Raw genomic sequence first — 24,368 nt, 5'->3', positions numbered from 1 at the left:
GAAAGTCAAATGTGGAGACGACAACAAGACAAGGAAATCAGGTGACCTGTTTGTAACAACACGCACATGTGACATGCGCCTCCAAATGTTGTCTTAAATTGCCCACGCGGGGATCAAACTCCATTCACCCCGAAACAATCCAGATGCAACTAATTGAGCCTTGTTATACGGCACCTATTTGTTCATACAAGGACCAAAAAAGGAGAGCACACATTATCTAGGTTACGCGGTGAGTGCCGTCCATTCTAGGCGACACACAAAAGGGAAATACAATTCCTAAATGTGAATGTTGGCGTTTCACTGCATTGCACAAACGTACAGCTGCCGTAAAACAGGCAAAGCCAAAATAAATACTTAACCCTGAAATAATTTGACAGAGGAAAACGAAGGTCATTTCCACTCTAGTTAAGTTTGTGTAAATTATTTTTGCAAAAATAAAATTGTTTCCCTTTTCTCTTTTGAAAACACAGTTTTTATTATTTCGTTAACGGAAATAAAAAAAAATTTAATTTTGGGAAATGTGTTCGTTTTCATTAACGATGATAACTTTAGTCTGTCCACAGTGTCATTATTAGGTAAAAAGGCAGTCAACTCAAACATTTTATTTACGATAATATGTTCTATGCAGCTCCACTAGTCTAAACATGATATTCTGATTAATATTTTGTTTGTACAATACGAATTAAGCAGCAAAATCCGCCCGTTTTTAACCACCTTAGCGGGTGACCATTTTGTCACTTGCTGTCGACTGAACATGACATCATAGTTACTCAGGGCTCAGGTAACAACCAATCACAGCTCACCTATTTTCTCAAGATTAGCTGTGACAAAATGGCCGCCCCTTGAGATGGATAAAAACGGGTGGATTTTGCTTCTGAACTCATGTTCCCCAAACGCAATTGTAATCAAAACGTCGTGGTTAGACTAGTGCGGGCACATACAACATATTATTGTAAAGAATTTGGGGCGGTTGACTTTCACTTTAGTGGCATTACTACCAGAATTAGATTTTTCTTCCGTGGAGTGAAATACCAATTAAAATGAATACATTACCGAAATTAGAAAATCTTTACAAAATATTTTTGTTACGGTACAGTCAGCTTGCTAACGGAATCATGTTGCTAAGTAAAAAGCTACCATGTGCTCATAAAATATCAATATTAGCCAAAAAATATACACCCGTCTACAAGCTCACGTTTTGCTGTTTGTACTGCACAAGTATATACATTGTCGGCTTGCGATTCATTCATTTTAAGTGGGCGAGCTTCACTAATATGCATTTCTAACAGCATGTGCTAAATACAAATGACTATGAATCCATTTTCTGTTTTTATTCCTGTCAATTAATAGAGAAATTAGTTGTCGTGAACACTGGCGCGCTGTTGGCAAAAGCGCCTTTAATTGTAATCAGGCACCGTTGCGGCTTCACTGTCACGGAACAAGTGTTTTGCTAATTAACCGCAGCGCTTTTTTTTTTTTTTTCCCCTCAATTCAAATATGAAATGCTTCAATGAGATGGAAATTAATCAAAGTCATGTCTCCAGGGACAGTTGAGGATTACGCCATGAAGGCCATACCGACATCGCGGGACGAAGACGCCTCTGTTCTGGTGAACGGCGAAGGGGACTTGAAATCGGGCCTCAAACAACAGCGCGAAGACCATTTGGAGAAGTCCATCGCCACAAACGGACCGAGCGGAAGCGTCCTCGTGGAGAATCCTGGCCAGCACGTTGCTCATCTAAGCTGCACGGAGGTGGAGGAAGGCATCGTGGTCATGCGGGCCGAACGCGTCGTCATCACGGACGATGAGGAGGAAGTTGCGCCTCAAGAGTATCGGGAGGAGGCAGGAGTGACTGTGGAGGAGGTGAAAGTAGCGCCAGAAGCCTCCAAAGAGTTGGCGAAGGATGAAACTAGTGCGGCGAAGCAAGCGGGGAGCACACGCGAGGAGAGAAAAGACATCAAAGCGGAAGCTGCAGCCTCCGTGCTGCCGCAGTCGACAGCCGATCATCTGGAGGCCGCTCAGGCGCCTCCCGTGCCGGTCTACTCCCAATCGCAACCCTCCTGCCCTCCTTCAGAGGAGGCGCCGCAAGCCCAGGAGGCAGAAGAAGCGATCGCGCCGGCGTCCGAGGTGCCCGACCTGTCCTCAAAAGCAAAAGGCGACGCCCTCATGACCCCCCCGCAGTTCCAGGAAGTGTCCCTGAGCAACCCCACGGAGAACCACAGGACTGAGGCAAGACCCGCCGAGCAGGAGCCCCTCCTGGAGGAGGCCAAAGGCCCCGAAGTTCAGGATGACGTCACCGATGACCAGTCGTTTTCCACAGAAACGCGGGCGGGCGCCATGCCAGCGCCCAAGAAGAAAACGTGCATGTGCTGCTCGCTCATGTGAAGGCAACAAAAATCCTAACACAACACTTTGGCGTTTGCTCTCATCAAGTATTAACATCATTTAATGTGTTTGTTTTATTACGATTCCGCTGATCACAATAGCCCTGAAGTCTAGCCCTGAGGTGCGCTTCGGATTTTACAATCACCGGCGTTACGAAACTTCTGATGCACTGACTGAATTAGGTCGCTGGTCCTTTAAAACGGACTTGGGTGAAGTTTTAGTTCAGTGCCAAAGAAATGTTTCTGTATCATAAACTACATCATATTTTAAGGGGGCCATACCATGGAACAGCTTTGCAGCGCCATAGTGTTCATTCATTGATTCTCATAGCGCTACTCCTGCTTTCAAGTGTATTTTTGGTTCCATTGCGGTCCCCTTATAAATGTATTCAACCTTAAGAAGTCTATATGTAAATTCATCAATTTCAAATAGGCCGCTCCACTGCTTCTGTAGGCATTTTAAGAGATTATCACCATTACCAAGAATGTTGAAAAATGACGTGGTCTCATCACTTTATTACTCTTCAAATACATTCAGTTTAGTCAAAACTATTGAAATGAGGAATTTGTGAAGCAACTTCATTTCATGCGAAATGGGAGCAAGAAAAGTGTTGCGCTTTTGTTTTTGTTCTGTACTTTCCACACCATCCCTATTTTAATTTTTTTTATTCACACAGTACAGGCCACGATGGAGGGGTTGATGTGTTTTTAAACCACCTCTGGTAACAATGTCTGGATTGATAAGAAAATTAAATCAACCCTAATCATTTTAATGCAGTGAGATGAAAAAGGCTTTTTTTTCCACAAATGAATTATTTGTCATGTATACTTCATTTGAATGTAAATACAAGAGTTTTCTTATAATGATTTGAGTGGTTCATAGAGAATATTTTTCTAATAAAGGGGCTTTATAGCAGAATTACTGAACAGATGGGAATTGCGAGGTGGCTTTTTCTATTTCTTTTTTTTTAATCTTTTTTTTTTGTAGCCAGATCCAACACATTTGGGTTGTTTATTGCAAAGTTGCATATTTTGATTCGTCCCAATTGTGAAGTTCAAAATGACATTCCTGTGGATCATTATCAGTTAACACATTTTTACTGAAGTATGAATTATGTATTTAACCAGATCTCTGTACATGCGTTCCATACTGTATTTATACCGGATGCAGAAACCATGTTGGGATCTGTATCAACTGGCAACTTTTTGAAATGACTGCATTAACTATTAAACTGACATTGGAGTCCATGAGTGAGTTTTCTTGGGTGAAATTCAGCAAAAGGTTTTTCCCCCACCTTTGGACTTTTTGCCATATTGACCCAATTGTTTCAAGAATATGTTCTCACTACCCATAACCACCAGTCGTCCTGTGAGCAGACTTTGCAAAAATTGTTACATAGGTCTTTTGATTTTTACACTTTTGCAATGATGAAAGTAGTTTTCAATGTCTGTCAAAACCTCGACAAATGTTACTAATGAGCAGTTTTTTTCTTTTCCTCGTATTTTTTGGACTATAAGGCTCACTTGAAAGGCTTTCATTTAAAAAAAAATCCATGGTGCGCCTTAGAATCCGGTGCGCCTTGTATTAATTTCGGTTATGCTTACTGATCTTGAACTGATTTTATGTAGTATTACATGGTGCCCAAATATCTGTCAAAATGTTTTAGTATGTTGTAAATCCACGCTAGTAGGCAATGAAGGGCGAAGACAGGATATCGGCAGAGCCGGACATATACCGCCTATGTGACGGACCGGCGGTCTGCCTATGATGGATGCCCATTTTGTAGGCGATAAACGATAGATGGGAAACTTGGAAAAAAAATAGTCCGACTAAGCATAGTTGGAAGCCCATTTTTTTCTGTCTATGTAATTGTCTATTTTTGTTCAAATTGCTGTTATGCGAGGCTCATCGGCGGAAGGATTGAGTCAGGAATTTCATGCACGGCAGACGTAGGACAAAGTTAAAGTAAGTTGCTGCTACAATATCAAACATAAAATGAGCAACTATTTAACGTCTGATGCTTCACAAATGTAATGCCCCTTATGCGCTTTATAGTCCTAAAAATACGGCGGCTCAACGCTGGCGTCAGGCCGAAACCCTCTATGTCACAATTTTCATATTTTCTCACAAATCTATATTAGTCAGTCCACCTGTTTTTGTCCATCTCAGCGGGTGGCCATTTTGCCACTTTCTGTCGTCTGAAAATGACATCACAGTCGCTCAGGTAAGGACCAATCGTGACTCTGCTTCCGAAAGCAGCAAAATTGTGAAGCGTAACAGTGTGGATATTTGAATTGAATTTAATCCCATTCTAAACAAAACAATAACGTGGTGATAGTAAAATGTCTGACGCGCCTAAATGACGTGACGTCATCTTTACAAGACATCTCCATGAAATGATCGTCTCGTACCCCAAAACATTTGTAGAAGGTGTAAAAGCATGTAAACAGAGGAGCGAATATCAACACGTACAATTAGTGGAATGAGATACAGCCTTACATTTTCTCCACAAGTAGTACTTGTCATGCAAGTGAACATTTTGTTTGTCGCCGTTGTTTGAGTTCTGTGAATCATTCGGCGAGTGGGACTTTGTCTGTCTGCATTTTGTTTGAACTGCACAACTGAGCGCAGCATGTATAAAAGCCGCAATGGGCTACGGTGCGACAAATACTTGTGCCCACGTTCCGAAGGCTCGACACATTTGCAATGATTCTCCTGGCGTGCGCAGTCCTCGTGGCCAGCTTGCTGTCTGGCGCCACTTGCGCCCCTCTGGCCTGCGAAAACCTGATCCGCCCTATGGTGGACATGCCTCCCGACCACCTGGAGGGAACCTGGGCCTTGGTCGTCGCCAGTTTAAACCGATCGGTGGACGAAGACAACCTCAAGACCAGAGGCAGTGTCACTTTCGTCTCCTCCAACTCCGAGTTCGTCCAGCGCAACCGCGTTGCGGAGCAGTGCCAGTCGTTCACGCTCAACGCCACCAGGCAAGGCCACGTCATGACCCTGAAGGGGCAACACTATCTTTTCACCGCCACCTTCCACCAGACCTCCTGCGCGACCTGCTTGTTGTTCCGCTTCGACGTGGAGTCGGCAAGCCACAACACCACCGATCTCTACTTGGTGAGCAAAAAGCGAGAGTTGGAGGACGGCGAGAAAAAGGAGTTCGCCGATCAGGCCAAGTGTTTGGGCTTGCGGGAACCCGTCTGGATGGATCACACCAAGGAGCTTTGTCAGTCCTGATTGATTCAATAAATGTTGATGCACACTCTGCTTTTTGTGTTGTTACTGCACATATTCAGGTGATTAAACCAAAGGCGAGCGCTTGAGAAATGCGGTGGTGGGAACTAACAAATTAAAAATATTTTGTTAGTGTACTAAAGCGCTGTTGTGTTTCTTTGTAACCTCCAAAAAAAAAAAAAAAATGGCATAGTAATGGTGTATCGTTTTATTGTGCTAGTCTCCTAATAATGAGTATTTAACCCAAGAAAGTGAAGAAATACAGCAAAAAAAAAAAGGAAATACTTTTACAAAATTTACACCAAAGCTCCTCACGCAGATCAGTTGGACTTTTGAACTTCCAAATCACCACACTGCACAATGAAAGCCAGCCCCCAGATATCATGTGGTATAGATCAACAACCGTCAATTAATTGTTCAAATGGAGCCCATTTTAGCATATGTGGGACGGCTCACTTGAAGACATTTTAAGAAGTAGGCTGTTATCAAAATATTTACTTTAGCTTCACACTTGATGGGTCAGCAGACATGCACTCACAACTACTGTAATTGTACACAAGTACCAAAAAAAAAGTAGATTCGCCGTAATGGGTTTCCTCTAAGCAAAAATTAATAGTTCAGTGCACAAAAAAGTAAAAAAAATTTTTTACTCTCTGCCATCACAGGTACGCTACCCAAAATGCACTTCAGCCATTTACGGTGCATTTATGACATGCGTGATATCTTTAGAAGACGTCTCCATGAAATGACGACTTTGATTAGTCTCATTACCCCAAAACATTTGGACCACCTCCACCTCACCCCTTTGTCAGTTTCCTCCCTCCTCAATGGATTTTCTGGTGGGAGGTGCAAGCATGTAAAGAGAGGGAGGAGCTGGGAACGTGCAATTAGAGTAATGAGATCCACACCTGGTAAAGTGCAATTAGTGGAATGAGATGGGCCCTATATATTCTCCACAGGTAGCAAAGGCCCATTCAGATTTGTCACGCAAGTGAGTGTTTCGTTGGTCGCCGTTGTTTGATTTCTGTGACTCATTCGGTAAGTGGGACTTTGTTTGCCTTTTGTTTGAACTGTGTGCTGAGTGTCTAAAAGCCGCCCTGGGCTACGACCGTGCGTACATCGCCAGTGTGACGGACGCTTGTTTCCACATCCCAAAGGCTCAACACCTTGGCAATGATTCTCCTGGCGTGCGCAGTCCTTGTGGCCTGCTTGCTGTCTGGCGCCACTTGCGCCAATCGGACCTGCGAAAATCTGATTCGGCCTCTGGTGGACATGCCTCCCGACCACCTGGAGGGAACATGGGCCTTGGTCGCCGGCAGTTTGAACCGATCGGTGGACGAAGACTCCCTCAAGACCAGAGACAGTATCACTTTAGTCTCCGCCAACTCCACCTACGTCCAACGTAACCGCGTTGAGGGGACGTGCTTGTCGTTCGTACTCAACGCCACCAAGCGAGGCCACGTCGTGACCCTGTCTGCGCGCAACTATCTTTTCACCGCCACCTTCCACCGTACCTCCTGCGCGACCTGCTTGTTGTTCCGCTTCGATGTGGAGGCGCCGACCTACAACACCACCGAGCTCTACATGTTGAGCGCGAAGCGAGAGTTGGACTGCGACGAGAAGGCGGAGTTCGCGGCTCAGGCAGAGTGTTTGGGCTTGCGCAAACCCGTCTGGATGGATCCCGCCAAGGAGCTTTGTCTGTCCTGATTCAATAAACCTGTTGCACAATCTGTTTTTTGTTGTTACTGAAAACGTTCAACTGATGGGGACTTTAGAAATGCAGTGGTGGGAAGTAATGAAGTACAAATATTTTGTATCTTGGTAACCTCAAACATAGTGGTGTAGCCAGTATAGTAATTTATTGTGCTGGTCTCATAATGAGTATTTAACCCAAAAAGGTACAAAATTTACACCAAAGCTTGTCAAGCAAATCGGTTGACCTTTCGAACTTCCAACTCCCCAAAGTGCATAATGAAACCTTCCAAAATGGCCCTTTTGATAACATTAGCCCCACCCCCTGGACATCATGTGGTATAAATCAACTCAATTCATTCTGAACTTGGAGTAACAGTGAGGAACAGCTCACTTGAAGACTCATTTTAAGTAGCCTGATAGTTTTACTTTTAGTTTCACATTGACGGGTCGGCAGTATTAGTATTTATATAAAAGTAAATTCTCAGTGCCACCTGTAAGTAAAAATGAATAGTTAACTAAAAAAACTATTTGGCTGGCAAAAAGTCTACATGATGGCTTTTGCATACTGGTACTTATTTTTGAGTATGTGCAGTGGTTCCACAAAGGAAAAATGTTTTTTTAATGTATTTGTGTGAGTATCAAAATGTGATTAGCCTTGAGGCAGGTGCGATTCTAGCATCAAAAGTTTAGCATGGCGATACTGGTGGCTGGTATTGGTGGCTTGACATTTTACAGCTCAAAAATTGCTCACGCAAACACAAAATAGGAGTTCCAGAGATAGTAGTAGCACCTTGGCTTTAATGACACAATATACCAGTCAACGGTTTCTTAGAAAATGTCAACTAACTTCTACCTAACATGAACAGTGACCCAACAAATTTTCCTAATGTCCTAAAAATAAAAATGAAGGTTGACTCATAAAAAAAAGAAATAGAGTTTTTTATTCTGTACTGTTTTGCAGGTCCGCCCCCAAGTCAAAGCAAAAAAGTTATTGTCGGGTCGAGTCACTCGTAGGGCAAGTACTGTATGCAAGAGCAATAATTGGTTAGCATTGGTAGAGTGGTAGCCTGCATGCCGATGGCTTTTGCACGGATGCTGTTTGTTTTTTGCCACAAAAATGTCTTTCCAATAAGTGGTCCCTGGACCCAAAAGTTTGACGAGTGCTGCTCTATTGGATTTCTGTCAATCATTCAACTGCCGCGCGGTGAAAGTGCTCTATAAAAGCCACCGGCAGCTATTCCCAAGTGAGCGTGCGCAACGTGACAAAGGACCACAGGATGATTGCGTTGGTGTGCTCCGTCGCTTTGCTCTGCTTGCTGCCCGGGAGCCTTTGCGCCCCCCCGACCTGCGACGAGCTGGTCCGGCCGCTGGTCGGCATGACTCCCGGCCACGCGGAGGGAAGCTGGGCCGTGATCGCCGCCGGCATGACAAACGCGACCGACGAGGTCCTCCTCCTGCAGAGGGACAGTATCACTTTCCACGCGTACGACTTCTCCTGCATCCAAGCCAACCGCTTTGGAGACGAGTGCAAGTACTACCGCCTCAATGTCACATTGAAAAGCAATGTCGTGAGCCTAAATGCCATGGGAATCGGCATGGCGGGGACATTCTACTCCACCTCCTGTGCGGACTGCTTGGTGTTTACCTTAAAAGTGGAAGGTCTGGACGTCACCGACCTCTATCTGGTGGGCAAGAGGCGAGAGTTGGGGCAGAGCGAGAAGGTGGAATTTGCCGCCCAGGCCAAGTGTCTGGGCTTGCGGGAGCCCGTCTGGATGGATCCCACCAAGGCGCTTTGTGAAAAGAAGCCGGCGGAGGAGGTCACAGTCTACGGTCCTGACTTCATGATAACTGAATAAAAATGTCCATTCATCCATTGCAGCCGCTCATTGTTTTCTTTCCGTACCGGGCATCAGACAGTGAAACCCCCCCCCCGGGGTACGTTCTAGGCCCCCGTCTGTTTAAACATGAAACCCAAAAATGACAAAATGATGTTCTTGTTGCTGTTGTTGAATCGAATGTCCAGAAAAGCGGCCTATAAATCGGATGCATTTTTCTTAATAATATTAGAATCGACAAAATCGCATAAGAAACTCCATTAGCTTAATGCTAACATACAAGCATAACAAGCAACACACACTGACAATGTAACAACACTAAGATATATTCTTTATCATCTGCAACAACAAAAAATGACTAATACGTATACTCCCTTCATTGTGAAAGTCCTATTTGTGTATTATACTGCCCCCTGGTGGATGTAGCAACATATCAATGGGCTTTAATCATGATGCAAAAAGTGTTCAAAGTTAAAAGCTCTGTTTGTCGTTTTTGTAATGGCTTCATAAATGTTGTGATAAATAGGGAAACAAGTCAAATTCAAAGCGCAAGCCTTTTTTCTTCAAATACAACAACATCATTCCTTGCCGTTGGATTATACGAGGCTCATCGACAGAAGGCTTGAGTCAGGAATTTCATGCCCTGCAGGCTCACTCGAAGACACATTTTAAGAAGTAGGCTGTTGTCAAAATATTCACATTAGTTTAACACTTGATGGATCGGCAGACATGCACTTACAACTATTGTATTTATGCACAAGTTAAAAAAAAAAAGTAGATTCGCCATAATGCGTTGCCTCGAAGTAAAAATGCATAGTTCAGTGCACAAAAAAAGCAAAATTTAAAAAAAAATCTAAAGTTGCAAACACCATTCTTATACTCTCTGCCATCACAGGTACGCGACCCAAAATACACTTCAGTCATTTTCTACAACATAACAGCAAAATTGTGAAGCGCAACAATGTGGATATTTGACTTTAATTTTAACCCACCGGAAACATTAAGTGGACATTTGCAACGTTAGTACAGTAAAACGTCTGACACGCAGAAGTTGCATTCATGACATGCGTAAGTGACGTGACATCTTCACATGACATCCCCATGAAATGACGACTTTGAGACGTGATCAGTCTCATTACCCCAAAACATTTGTACCTCCTCCCTCCTCCATGGATTTTCTGGTGGGAGGTGTAAACAGAGGGAGGACCTTGGAACGTGCAATTTGAGTAATGAGCTCCACACCTGGTAAAGTGCAATTAGTGGAATGAGATGCGCCCTATATTTTCTCCACAGGTAGCCAAGGACCATTCAGATTTGTCACGCAAGTGGGTGTTTTACGTGATGTGATGTTTGATTTCTTTCTGTGACTCATTCGGTAAGTGGAACTTTATTTGCCTTTTGTTTGAACTGTGGAACTGAGTGCTGCGTGCATAAAAACTGCCCTGGGCTATGACCGCGCGTACATCGGCAATGTGACAGACATTTGTGTCCACATTCCAAAGGCTCGACACTTTTGCAATGATTCTCCTGGCGTGCGCAGTCCTTGTGGCCTGCTTGCTGTCTGGCGCCACTTGCGCCCCTCTGGCCTGCAAAAATCTCATTCGGCCTCTGGTGAACATGCCTCCCGACCACCTGGAGGGAACATGGGCCTTGGTCGCCGTCAGTTTGAACCGATCGGTGGACGAAGACACCCTCAAGACCAGAGACAGTGTCACGTACTTCTCCGCCAACTCCACCTACGTCCAACGTAACCGCGTTGCGGACGAGTGCCAGTCGTTCACGCTCAACGCCACCAGGCAAGGCCACGTCCTGACGGAGAAGGGGCCCCACCATCTTTTCACCATCACCTTCCAACATACCTCCTGCGTGACCTGCTTGTTGTTTCGCCTCGATGTGGAGACGCCAAGACACACGGCCACCGAGCTCTTCTTGTTGAGCACAAAGCGAGAGTTGGACGCCTGCGAGGAGGAGGAGTTCGTGGCTCAGGCCAAGTGTTTGGGCTTGCGGGAACCCATCTGGATGGATCCCGCCAAGGAGCTTTGTCTGTCCTGATTGAATCAATCCTGATTGATTCAATAAATTTGTGGATGAACACTCTGCTTTTGTTGTTACTGCAAACGTTCACCTGATAGGGAGCACTTTAGAGCTGCAGCGGCGGGAAGTAACAAGTACAAATTTTGTGTTGCATATATTGGTAACCTCAAAAAATGCAATGGCATATATAGTAGTTAATTGTGCTGGTCTTCTAATTAACCCAAAAAGTACAAAATTTACACAAACTCCTCAAGCAAATCAGTTCAAACTCTCCATACTACACAATGAAAACCTTCAATTCATTCTTAACATTAATTTTTGGAATATTACAGTGAGAAATGGCTCACTTTGACATGTTTTAAGTAGCCTGATATTTACTATAGTTTCACATTGATTGTCAGCAGACAACTACTGTACAGTACTATATATGTTAATTTCTTTGTCTCACCTATAAGTAAAAATGAATAGTTAGGCGTCCAAAATTTAAAGTCTAAAGCAAATTCTTTTACTCTTAAGCCACCACAGGTATGCCACCCAAAATGTACCGCTACTTTAGTTCTTTTCTACTACGTAATAGTAATCTAGCTTCTTAAAAATAAAAATGATCGTGGCTGCGTGATTGCTTTTGCATACCAGTGCTTTTGAGTGGATGTGCAGTGGAGAAAAAACGATAACAATTTTTAAAAATTATATTGTGTTAAATAGTGTTAATGAAGTGAATATTGTTTTTAAAACACAAAGAACCAGTAGTAATGCCAATATCATAAATACAGGTAAATGTAACAATAATCAATAGTGATAGAATCCTTAATATATATAAATTGAATGCTCACATTGAAAACAATATCAAATTTAAAAATTGTTTAGAAAGTCAAATCATGCAGAGTATTTGGTTCAATCCATTACAATATAAACAATAGACATATTTAATTACAGTTCATTTGATTTGAAAATGCTGACTAGATGGAGCATTCACTCACAGGATTGTGAACGAAATTAAATTGGCACAGACACAGAGGTATAACAGCATCCCAGAACAGATAGTGACGTTTTCAGTATTGCTTCATGTCATTTCCGAGAACAGCCGGTAGGACTTCTGTTCTTCTGTTGGTTTGTATTGTGAAATTAGACAGTCGGCCAAAACAAGCATAAATTCCTCTTCAGAAGACTGTCAGCAGAAAGCGGGGTGCACACTGTCATCACACAATCACAGGGCATGTGACTTTTTTTAAATTGCGTTAGTTTTCATTCGTTTTAAGAGCAGGTTTGTTTTTATTTTTATTCATATATTTTTAAATGCTTCATTTTAGTTTAGTTTTAGTGTGTATGTATATAAGTGCAAAATAAAAGTCACTAAGTATAGTGTAATAAAGTAAACTACAGACTGTTAATCTCCTTCGAACAGCAATACTGAAATAAATTAATTTAAAATGAACCCTGAAAGCTCACGTACGATATTAACTGACAAACGATTTTTGCAATAATTATAGTTAATTATATAAACCTAAGATGTATTTCAGTTAGTTTTCCTAAAAGCATTTTTATTTTATTTTAAGGGGAAATCAACCCAAACACATTTTTTTTCAAGAATATGTTCTATGCAAGCCCACTAGTTGAAACATTCGGATTAATATTACGTTTGTGGAATATGACTTAAGCAGCAAAATCCACTCCTTTTTAGCTCGGCCGTGATCGCTCATTATCGGAACCCCTGAGCAGTTGTGATGTCATTTTAAATCGACAGAAGTGACAAAATGGCCGCCCCCGGAGATGGCTAAAAACAGGTGGATTAACTCTTATTCCACAAATGCAATATTTATCAGAATGCCTTGTTTCAACTAGTGGGCTTGCATAGAACATATTCTTGAAAAAATATTTTCGGTTAACTTTACTTTAACGAAAATGTTTTTTGTTTTTTTTTTCAATTTTAGCTTTAGTTATTTTATGAGTTTTCATTAAATCAACATTGACCAGGATAAAGTACACAAAAGCGCGGGGAGAACATGAAAACGCTACACACGAAGGCCAAAGCTCGGATTCGAAACCCCAACCTGAGAACTGGGACTTAAAACATATTTTTACTTTTTTTTTTTTTTTTATCTCATCTGCGATTGAAAAGAAATCAAGTGTGACCTTTGAGAAGAAAAATGTGCGCACCCCTGAACTATCATACTCGTCACGCCACACATAGTCTTGGTGTACAACCAAGACAATGTTTTTTTTGTTGTTTGTAGAAAGAAATACTTTTGCTACATCCAGTGTAAACAAAGAGTCATAGTCCAACATGACTCTGTGAAGTTTAGTATTGCACAATTAAAACCAACTATAAAAGCAGAACGCTCTCCTCTTTCTACAAGCAACATTGGAAAGTAACCAACGGACATGCAACCAGCAAAAGCGTTTGTTCGGTGGGCCGTGTTGGCGTGCGCCTGGTGGCCCTTAGTCCGCTCAGCCCCTTTAGCCTGTGAAGACTTGCTCCGGCCTCTGGAAGGAATTGACGTTGGACTCCTGGCCGGCCGCTGGGCTCTAATTTCGGGCGGTTTTACTGACCCAGAAAAACTTGCCTACTTCAAGCGCAGAGACAGCGCCAGCATCGATGTCAGCGTGAGCCCCGGCCGTGACGTTTCCTACACGCCCAGAGTTAACATGGAGGGAAAGTGCCACGCCAGCACCCACAACGTGACCCTAGAGGGCAGCACGCTTCGCTTCCGGGACAAGGGCAACCTCACCGTCGCCTTGGTCTACACGTCCTGCGCGGACTGTTTGTTGCTGCGCTACGACAACGACGACAACGCGGTGATGCGTGCCTACCTGTTCAGCAGGAAAAGGGAGGTGACCCAAGAGGAGAAGGAGGAGTTCACGGCTCAGGTGGCGTGTCTAAACATGCTTCCGCCCGCTTGGCTGGATCCCAGCAAGGAGCTTTGTCCTGAGGAGGCTGCAGGAACACAAGGGGCTTGAGTCACTTCGTCCTAATACGTATATTCTTTTGTTGTGTCCTGTTGAGAGTAAAGTACTTGGAACTCGATACTGTGTCTACTGTTATTTATCGTGCTAAAACGGGCTGCACAATTACAGTAAACCTCCTTTGCAGGGGTTACAGTGCATCTGGAAAGTATTCACTTCGCTTTTACAGCCGCATTCCAAAATGAAATAAGTTCATTTTTTTTCTTCAAATTTCTACATACAGCCACCCCATAATTTGAATAAACGTTTTTTTTTTATATCAGGCCTGTAGGGTAGAGTGGTCAGAGAGACCATGACTCTCAGACCATGAAAAAAAAAAAATTCTTGGGTCTGATGAGCCAAATAATGAAATCTTTGCGGCTGGCGCAGCAAAGTTAAAGTGAAGTCTACGCTCACAGCCCAGGTGTGTCTACCATGTGTCACCAAAGGGTGAGTAGTGATGTTTTTTGGTCATACTTCATTTCGCACTCGTGTGACATTGAAGAATGTTAAAATGTGGCTTAGAACATTGCCTAAAGGTACAGTATTACGATATTTCATTTTCCACTGAGAACTTCACATTTGTTTCTTTTAGATGCCGTGGTCATTAAAGTGAAGTAGAGCTCTTTGTTTCAATTAAAAGAAACACTTGGCCTCTTCGAACGATATAATCACCCTCAACCAAAGCATTAATTCAACTTTGCATCATTATTTCCTGATGACTGTGAATGTGCGAGCAGTGTGAAAGTAACACGTGTCGCTGCAAAACAGGATTAGCATTTCTTAATCCACAGCGGCAATAAAGTAAGCCTCTTGTGCCCGTGTGCATGTTGTCATTATGGTTTATGCATTAGACAGTGATTGCTGGTCAGCATTGTGCGCTGCAGATGTGCACACTAAAGATGATGGGAGGAGTGTGTACATGTTAGAGTAGTGATGTGTTGTCATTTAGAGGGCATCTTTGGTGACCGTTTACAGGTAAGTGGAATACCGGTAGTTGAAAATGATGATTAGGTTTGTGCTTTTATATGTACAAATATTTCCTGTAAGTCGGTATGGATTTATTTCCATTCATTTTGGGGTTTTTTTTCCTGTTAAAATGAGCTCGTTTTAAATTGAGCTTGTGCCGCCTGCACTAGATGTATTTTTAATGATGTTAAGATTTTGAGGGTTTTTTTTTTTAATAACAAAATAAATATCTCCTTTGGATAATGAGGCAAACACAAGCCTGGTATGTAATGAGGTTTTTAATCCGTCATCTTTTGTGGACTTTTCTAAGAGTAATATGAAGTGCATGTCATATTAGGGGACCATCTTAATAAATCCAAATATTGTGGAAGATTTAATTTATTTCAGTTGAATTCAAAAAGTGAAATTCATAATATGTATTGAACGCAGTGGATTTCTTCATTATTCTTTTTTGTTTCATCATTTTGATGAGTAGCATTTACAGTTAACAAAAACTCCAAAAATTGAAGAAACTAGTATACTTTGCACAAGAACACCACAATGATTTTTAATATAGAATAAGAAATTAGAACATATTTTCCTGTGTATAAGGAATCTAATATGAGTTTTGCGTTTTGAAGGAAGGTACTGAACTAAATAATCGTTTCACATAGATGTATTGAGGTACACCTGGATTGTACATACAGAACATTAGCTTGTGAGGGTTATCTTTTTTTTTTTTTTTTTTTCCCCGATGTATTTTTTTTTCTTAACAAAATCCTACTAATTTCTCATACTCATTCTACCTACATTGTTATGTAAAACGTATATTTATCTTTTGGATAGCCACAACTCCATCTTTCCCAATTCCACCTTTAAGCTTTGGTGCACATTCCCCAAAATGATTAGTCCAAATTTGGACATTTGGACTCTGCCCTAGCCCTGAATGTGAGTGTGTGTTTGTTTTACTGTCAGGCTTTAAGCTGATTAAATATAAGGTGGATTTAGGAGCTGCACAAGGCCCACCAGTGCACTAATGCAGACTAACTATATCACATTGAAGGCAATGAAAGTGAAAATAAGGTGACAGTCATTAAGGATTTAAAGGTGATCACGGGATTGGAAATCGTACATTGTCTCGTTTGAGGTCCTCAAATAGTACACGTTGGGTCCTTGGCTACACGCTGAGCACAAATATTGAACTGGTTACAATACATTCAGTCATCACAGTCAACGTTGGGTATGTCAAGTACAGCAATTGCAATACCAATTCAAAAGACAGTGACTAGTAACACTGTATCAAACATATTTGGAACTAACTTGCCCAATAGTTGTCTCACTGTTGTTGACTTTGTGGTCCCGCTGTACAACAAATGACTCTCTGCTCTATGTCCTTTTAGTGCTTACTGACTGTCTAGGGATCAAAAGAAACTGATTTCCGTCGCCATGGCAACAGTGTCCCTGCAAAAGCAAGAGGGTCCCTTTGACTCGCTCGACGGCCCGACGCAACGTGCTGTCGATGCTTGCCTTGAGTCTGCTGCGTTTGACCAACAAGCCCCCAGAGCAGAACCAGAAGACAGCACAGAAATGTTCCAGGGTTGCAGGGATCAAGGCCAAACCAGAGAGACGATGACAGAATGGGTGCAAGCGCCCCAACAGCCCAAGTCTCACGAGGAACTGGATGAGTTGACGATGTTGATTGGACAAGGTGGTTTCCTAACGGATTTCTCCAGCTTGGAAGTGGAGGTTCCGGAGTGGCCCAGTGATGATGACATCAACCCAAACGACAACTCTCCTGACTGTTACCAGAATGTCCAACAATTCTCACCATGTGAGGAAAGTTCCCCAGCACTAGCCTTTTCGCTAGGGGCACCTGAAAGTATTACTCACCAATTTCCACTTGATGATTGCTCACCACCTTTTGCCGATGAAGAAGACGAAACAAACATATGCAGTTCCAGGGCCTCACCATGTTCACACCCCACATACCCAACCTTGGATGTTATGCCTTCAGACAGCCAGCAAGGGGAGCTACCGCCCCAAGGCCAACGTGAGCACACCCCCAAAGGAGAAAACCAGGAAGCTGCTCAACAGGTGCTCGGCCAGAACTCTGCACCTTTGTCTAGCGTTGCCATGGGGCCACCCAATCAGGGCGGGGTGCCTTCCAAAGTCTCCGTCTGTGTTGTCACAGAGAGAGAAAGGCAGGCAGATAGGGCAGGGGAAAGGACAGAAGGGGAAAGCGAAACAGGAGAGCAGTACCACAGAGGACCTGGACGGAACGAGGCGGTTGGACGAGAACAAGGTGAAGGACCGGATAGATCTACTGAATTCATCCAAATACAGAAAGGGAAGAGAGAAAATAAGGAGAGTGCTGAGTGTCCTAAACTCGTCAAAATGGAGAGTGACTCAAGCGGCGACAGCCAAAGCGACAGTGGATTATCGGCAGATTTCTCCCCACGCAGTACCGCCAACAACCCCACAACCGCCCAAGGAGCTCGGCCCAAAGAGACCCCCATCGAGAGGGAGATCAGGCGGGCCATTGAGCGAGAACATAGTTTGAGAAGATCTCGGGGGCTTCCGAATGCATCCGCGGAGTACGTTGAGGTCCCCCTGATGAAAACCATTCTCCACCAGACAGTCTCTGAAAAGTCTGAGAAATTCCATGGCGTAGACAGGGAGCTGGCAGGAAAAATCATGCAGCATGACATCCACGAGGAGGTTGGCCGAGAGCAAGACCTGGTCAAGCTGGGGAAGGTTCCTGGTTTCTACGATAAGGGGACGGTCCGGCAACTGAAAGAGAAGAAGCAGCTTTTTGAAGCCTTTCAAAACCGCAGGGAGTCAACTTTGAGCGTGTCCAGTGCGAGCAGCAGCAATTCCAGTTCCAGTTCAGAGAGCCAGGATGGCAGCCCATCACAGGCATCCACTGTGAGAAGCTCGGAAAGGAGACAGATTACAGATCCTCCGGCGGGTCCCAGAGGACCGGGCTTATCCGAGGGAATGTCTTGCCAGGTCATCATTGTGGAGAACAACCCCAGTGCCCCAGCACAGAAGCACCATCGCACCAACGCGGAGGTAGATGTCCTCGTCGCTGTTGATGGAGTAGCTTCTTATGTCCTCCCATCCGGTTCAGGAGCATATAATTTAGAGGTGGGGGCAGAGGAGGTGTTAAGTAAGGAGAACCCCTTCTTCAAGCTGCGCTCCCTCACAAATGGTATTAAAGTGGAGCAGGATATCCGGGAGGCTCAAGAGAGGGAGAAAGAGCTCCGCAAGCAGAGAATCAACCTGTATGGGGGAGGAGGAGGTGAGAGGCAAGTCGGCATGGACAGAAGAAGTCTCCAAGCATCTGTTCTGGATTCTTCCAAGTCCTCCGCTAGTGGACACAACAGACACAAAGCAGGTCAGTCTAACACAAAATGAAGGCATCCAAAACCAGGGATTGTGGGTTTGAGTCCCATCTGGGGTACTTTCTTTAAGGTGGTATGAGATTGAATCATATCTCTTAGGTTGAAGACCAAATATGTACATTGTAATACAGAAATCGAGGCTGGTTGCTCCACAGAAATTTCCCATGGTCAACAAACCGAACCACCATCCTGTGTGCACTGAATTCCCCATCCTCACTTATGCATTAAGTATGTGGAAACAGCCTAAAGAAAAACACTTTTGAGTTGTTAGACCAAAACGTCAATGTGGCAAATTAGCATATTGCAATACACCACACCCCCAATTGGATCATTTTCTTATGTATTGGTATTGTATTGGTTTTCTTGATAGGCGCACAAATGTGGTATGATACTGTCGAAAGAGATCATGAAGTAATATTTTAAGTAAAATTATAGCATAATAATAGTCATGCAAGTGCAAAATGAGTCGGTTTGCACTTACAAAGATCTCAACGTTTAGTGTAGTTGGATTACTTGTGTCGCGATACTGTAGATATGCGAAATATCATGAGGTAATGCTTTAACAATTTATCATAGTTAATTGTCATATAAATGCAAAATATGTTTATCTATAGCCATACAGATGTGCACAGCTTTATATTGTATTTGGATTGTGTGTTCATCAATCATCCATTCGTAGCATCGTGATACTTTATCAATCAATCAATCAATCACATTTTATTTATATAGCACTTTTCATACATAAAAATGCAACTCAAAGTGCTTTAAAACATTCAAAGCAAAACATAGAATTATCTTCAATCAAAAGAAAAGATAAATTATTTAAAAGTTGTTGAAAGCCAAACTAAAAAGGTGTGTCTTGAGCTTCCTCTTAAAAATATCAACAGTCTCTGCACTTTAGATATCTTGGGCCAAATAACATTTGGTCATGTGATTACTATTTGTCTCGTGAAACCATAGATATTATCGGTGCTAATTTTATTTTAACGAATGATCAAGCCAAAAACGTAAACGTGACACAATTGATAACTTGGGCTAGATACTGTGATGATATCGTATCAGAATTTACTCTGTGATTCCCAACCCTCTTTGGAGTTATTACTCACTCACTCACTCACCTATCACCTCATTAGAAAATTTGTCTTTATAAATAGGAATTTGCTCAGCGGCAATTTTATTGTAGTGCGTGAGTGTATGTTTGCTGTCAGGGAGGGTTTGCCCGCAGTCTTTGTGTGGGTCTGAATTGTATCACGGGACATCAAAAACACAAAAAGTCCATGACAAAGTAAATGGTGTGTGTGTGTGTGTCTATGATGGTGCTGGACAAATGATTGTATAGCTTGTGAAAAAAATAGTCATCCATTTTACCCTCATGAATACAAAACTCTTTTTGCTTGCTCCCTAATTTAAATCAATTCCTTCTGCTTCCACCAGCCCGTCAATCTGTTGGAAAGCTCAGCGTGTGGCCCCCAGGCCAGGACCATGGGGACACAATGAACCAGCAAAAGGTAAGCAGAGGGACCTCTTGACACCTTATTATACAGTTCTTACAATACACTCTAATATGATACAATTAGAGCTGTATTCAGAAAAGGGATCAAAAACCCAGGGGTGGAGATTTGCACTTTAGGAGTGCTTAGCCCTCAATCAGAATATTCATAATAGAGCACCTTTCATTTTTTTTTTTTTTTTAATGACATACTGTATTTTAGTGTGTGTGCGTGCAGGCATATGTATGCGTATTTTAAATCTGCATTCTGAACCATTGACTCACCTCATTAAAAAAAAAAAAACCAACAACACTTGAACTTGATTCAAATGAGCTACATGAGCGCTAACGTGGGACTCAGAGTGATATGGGTATTGCAGTGCATCCTGGGACTTGTAGTATAATAATAATAATAATAATAATAGCTTGGATTTATATACTGCGTATTTAATCATGCAAACATGATCAAGATAATGCTGATTACACACTCCCCAAATTTAGCAAGCCCGCAGTTAATAAATATGTGAGAAAATCACTTTTTCCCGGTGTCTTTCAAACACCGTCAAAGGAGATCTCAAGTTATCGCTGAAGCTACCTGCAGCGGAACAACAAGGGGGCATTCCGCGGAGGGGTGAATATGATTATGTATTCTTGTTGAAAAGTTCACAGGCTTCAATGGAGACAGGAAACAAGCATCTCCGTGGTTCCAAATGTGGGCCGCAAAACATCTGATAGCTCTCAGAACACACAGCGAGCAGCTTATCTGCGTAGATAAGGAGACAGGGAAGAAGAGTCTGGGAAGTGTGTGTGGGGGTGCGTGCGTGTGTGCGTACGCGTGCACGTGTTGAGTTCCTTTACCTACCTTGCGACTTCTTGCGTCTGTTTCAAAGTGTTGTCTCCTCTTTCCACTCACTTTCTTTCTGTTCATTATCCGTGGCTGATTACAGTGCCGTAATAATCTCGCCTCAGGGGGGCCCAGGAAAGACATCCGAAGAGATGACATGGAGAGGAAATACAGTGGGACTAAAGCAGTTCAGGAGTCAACATCAGATTTTGGCCCAATGTTTCAAGCAGTAAATACAGTAGACAACGATAATCGGGCCAAGTTGGCAGATTTTTCCCTCCCCTCCCGTTATCGGATGTCTCTAAAAGATTATACTGAGCAAATATCCTGTGGTGTGGGATTTGCCGAGAGTGATTTTGCCTCCCTGATCTGCTCGTAAAACAGTCGAGACGCACAATCGTAAACGTTTAGTCGCCCTGTTCAACAAATCTTTATGCTTATGGTCAACATTAAGTTTGGCTGAGCCACGGACGCAAACAGACCGATAGCCAATAGGAAATAAGAAGGATTTGAGGAGCATCCGGTTATGTTGAATGTTTGTGTAAACAAAACACAAGAAAGAGAAGAAAACACAATGTAAGAATGTACAAAATGTTGTCTTTGGGGGGAGGGTGAACGAATTAATGGTATTTCCATTCATTTCAATGGGAAAAGATGATTTGGGTTAGGTTTGAATAATAAAGGACTAGATAGGCGAGCAACTCAAAGAATCCCGGAATTGTTTTCAATCAATCCATCCATTTTCATCTTCATACCATACATCAGATTGCCATGATTTTCATTTTCTTTCACTCATTTTTCCCGCTCATTTAGTCCCATCTCCTCTTTTGTTTACCGTGCAAAGATCGCCCACTGTCCTTGTGCATTCTCGCCGTCATTTAGGTGGTGCAGGCCTCCCACAGCTCCAGACACAAGACCCCCCTGGTGCACCTTTGGGAGTCGGGCCTGGTCAACGGAAACAACCTGCAAGAGCAATGAGGAGAAAGTCAAAACTGTGATGATTTTTGGAGAGTGTGTGAATGAAGAAGAGGGGCAAAGTGAGGAAAAGGTCAAAATTGACATCGGACAGGAGGAAAACTGACTTGAAACTAACTGAACTCGTACATGCTTTAATCTCAACGAATTTATTAGTCAGATTTTTCTCTTTTTATATCTAATCATAGAAATGGAAGCTAGGGCCTGACCAATAAATCCGCCAGTAGGGCCTGACCAATAAATCCGCCAGATGATTTTTTTTTGGTGTGGGGGGGGGGGGGTGACATTAATGCATTGCAACACAAGAAAAAGATAACTAAATTCAAACAATCCAAAATAATGGTAAAATACATCTAATTTTTCTCTCTGCTGTAAAGTTGGACAGAGAGCGTACTGTGAAAAAGTCAAATATTTTCCTGTGACTCATATCCTTATTGGTGTAAGTGTTACGGGACAAAAAAACAAGTTACTTTATTCATTTTATATATATATGAATTTTATCCTGCCAAATCCGCATTGGCCTCCAAAAATCCATATCGGTCGGGCCCTAATACAATCTAACCGTTTACGTTTTTATGATGTCTCGCCTTTATAACCTGTGCAATCAAATGCCATCCAGTACAACATCCATGCAATAAAAATCACATTCAGGTGCTATGCCAGCTAGCTTTTAACTTCATAGGCATTTGTGCTCCTGTACTGTACAATCATTGGCGTATTTGATCCTATGAATGTGTCTTTAGAATAATATTGCTCAGTGTTAATGATTATTATTGCAGTTGGTGTAGCGCACTGCTTCATACTGACATGCCTAATGTTGAGCCCGATAAAAACAGCAACCCATGTAATTCATTGCTGTATTTTTTTGTGATCACAAAGTTGACAATTTCCTAATGAGCTTGTCACCCAGTGGAATGAACAAACCAAGAGGTAATCCCGCAGACTCCTTAATGCGCTGCGCGCGGATTATAGTGCAATAAAGTTGATCTGGATTTTGCAGGTGAATTATGATAGTCCAGAGTACACACGCGTGAATAAAAGCGCCTCTGTTGTATCGCTCCTTGACACCTTCTTGAGTCACGCAGTAAATGTTGAACTTTGGAATGAAACTTGATATTAGCCAGCAGGTTCAGATGACTCTTCATGTTGTGTTTTCTTTGCCGTGTTACTGCATGTTGCCGTATGGATGGATTCTTAAATAGACGGATTTTAACATGCTTCTTGAGTCCTCTTATCGCGTAGTGTATTAGTAACATTGACTTCATACCATTGCTGTTCAAGGTGCCATAGATTATGATTGATATCAAATTAAACACAAAGCAAAGAGAATTGCACTCTGTGTATTTAAAACAACCACATAGCTTAGTCTTTATGTCCACTAGCGTAATGCTAACGCTAACCACATACATGCTAATAATAGCATCTATGTAGCAGTGCTATAACGTCTTAAAACACAGATATTTGAACACACATGTACATGATAACATATAATACTCACAGGCATACATTCTTTATCCCGTATTCTGTTTAATTATGCCATTACTGTATGGTTTTATAAAGTACAATATTTTAGAGTGATCTGTTCCTCATTAAAACACACATTGCAAAAGTTGTTCCTGTTGTTGGGGGGTGGCTGGAAGGGATTATGGCTTTCCCATTCATTTCAATGGGTAAATATCAATTGCGATATAAGCATTTTGAGGTACAAGCGTGAGTACGGAACAAATTAAATTTGTATCTCAAAGCACTGCTGTATTAATCTTTTATCTTCGTGACCAGAAGTTCAATAATTTAAGACAAGTTAACCAACTAAATAACCAACCCTCACCCAAACAATTATTGCTAGTGCTAAAACAAACATGAGAGGTGTCCTGGCTGGTCCACTGATTTTAAGAGCATCTGAAGAAGGCGTTCTGAGGTTGCCATGGCAATGACAGAGATGTTATTCTCCTTTTTACAAGCTAGTTACATCGATTGTAAATGTGGATTATTATATACTGTTGCTTTAACAGTGCCAGGGTGCTAAAAATGTTCCAAAATATTGGATGAAGATAACATAAATTGTGTCCCATTTTCTGAACATCAATGTTATGCACTGCTGTCCTCTTTTGGGTATCAGGGCATGTTTGAAATGCACCATAGGTACGCTTTAGTGGCCTCACGATCATTAATAAATAATTAATCATCTTATTCTGTCCACACAAAGCCCGGTGGCATCAGAAATGTTGGAATAGCAGTAAAGTTGCCCAAATTTTTCGCATAGGGACTCTTTAGTGTCACATGTATCAACTTTAAAGGACATAGCTTCTCTCTAGCTTTGCCTTTAATGAATAAAAACAAATACGGCAAGCTAATACTCACCACAATAAAACTGTCAAATAAGCTTGTGACAAATCAACTTAGTGGTTGTTTTGTCTCAACGTGTCTACATAAAATGAGGTATGAATAAATGATGGGGGCCCTTGAAATAAAACCATGCCATCATATTTCACTTGAAGTCATAATGTACACTCTGTGGATGTGTCAGAATCATCCGCACACATTGGAACAGATATCTCTCACATATTTTGCATCATAA

General features: G+C 42.4%; 4 protein-coding genes across 6 annotated transcripts in view; all 4 read left to right on the top strand.

The window, feature by feature from the left end:
* The window catches only part of palm3 (paralemmin 3), a 32,617-nt gene extending 28,984 nt beyond the window's left edge, over window positions 1-3,633 (top strand). For all 3 annotated transcript variants that reach the window (XM_086034415.1, XM_086034416.1, XM_086034417.1), the window contains one exon: window positions 1,545-3,633. In XM_086034415.1, the coding sequence (XP_085890541.1) occupies window positions 1,545-2,386 (842 nt within the window). In that variant the 3' untranslated portion in view covers window positions 2,387-3,633. The remainder of the gene's footprint in view (window positions 1-1,544) is intronic.
* A 2,867-nt stretch (window positions 3,634-6,500) lies between these two features.
* LOC147146291 (uncharacterized) lies at window positions 6,501-7,353 on the top strand. The gene is made up of 2 exons (XM_086033719.1): window positions 6,501-6,661; window positions 6,781-7,353. The coding sequence occupies exon 2, from the start codon at window positions 6,797-6,799 to the stop codon at window positions 7,328-7,330; it is 534 nt and encodes a 177-aa protein (XP_085889845.1). The 5' UTR covers window positions 6,501-6,661; window positions 6,781-6,796; the 3' UTR covers window positions 7,331-7,353.
* A 3,009-nt stretch (window positions 7,354-10,362) lies between these two features.
* LOC147146290 (uncharacterized) lies at window positions 10,363-11,250 on the top strand. The gene is made up of 2 exons (XM_086033297.1): window positions 10,363-10,528; window positions 10,656-11,250. Exon 2 carries the CDS (start codon window positions 10,672-10,674, stop codon window positions 11,203-11,205), a length of 534 nt encoding a protein of 177 aa, XP_085889423.1. The 5' UTR covers window positions 10,363-10,528; window positions 10,656-10,671; the 3' UTR covers window positions 11,206-11,250.
* Window positions 11,251-14,362: 3,112 nt separating this feature from the next.
* Window positions 14,363-22,844, top strand: misp3 (MISP family member 3). The gene is made up of 4 exons (XM_086033296.1): window positions 14,363-15,108; window positions 16,479-18,475; window positions 19,917-19,990; window positions 21,698-22,844. Exons 2-4 carry the CDS (start codon window positions 16,525-16,527, stop codon window positions 21,791-21,793), a joined length of 2,121 nt encoding a protein of 706 aa, XP_085889422.1. The 5' UTR covers window positions 14,363-15,108; window positions 16,479-16,524; the 3' UTR covers window positions 21,794-22,844.
* Window positions 22,845-24,368: the final 1,524 nt, after the last annotated feature.

This window comes from Filicampus tigris, chromosome 6 (assembly GCF_054856515.1).
Source record: "Filicampus tigris isolate MCC_2025a chromosome 6, RoL_Ftig_1.0, whole genome shotgun sequence".
In the NCBI taxonomy this organism is placed as follows: Eukaryota; Metazoa; Chordata; class Actinopteri; order Syngnathiformes; family Syngnathidae; genus Filicampus; species Filicampus tigris.
Note: the sequence above shows the minus strand (reverse complement) of the source record. Positions and strands in the feature narration are given on the sequence as shown.

Bases quoted from the DNA above. Each gene is read 5' to 3' on its own strand.
- LOC147146291 (XM_086033719.1), top strand. From the start codon at position 6,797: ATGATTCTCCTGGCGTGCGCAGTCCTTGTGGCCTGCTTGCTGTCTGGC.
- misp3 (XM_086033296.1), top strand. From the start codon at position 16,525: ATGGCAACAGTGTCCCTGCAAAAGCAAGAGGGTCCCTTTGACTCGCTC. The intron at 18,476-19,916 runs GTCAGTCTAACA...TGCTTCCACCAG, and splicing joins ACACAACAGACACAAAGCAG to CCCGTCAATCTGTTGGAAAG. The intron at 19,991-21,697 runs GTAAGCAGAGGG...GCCGTCATTTAG, and splicing joins ACACAATGAACCAGCAAAAG to GTGGTGCAGGCCTCCCACAG.
- LOC147146290 (XM_086033297.1), top strand. From the start codon at position 10,672: ATGATTCTCCTGGCGTGCGCAGTCCTTGTGGCCTGCTTGCTGTCTGGC.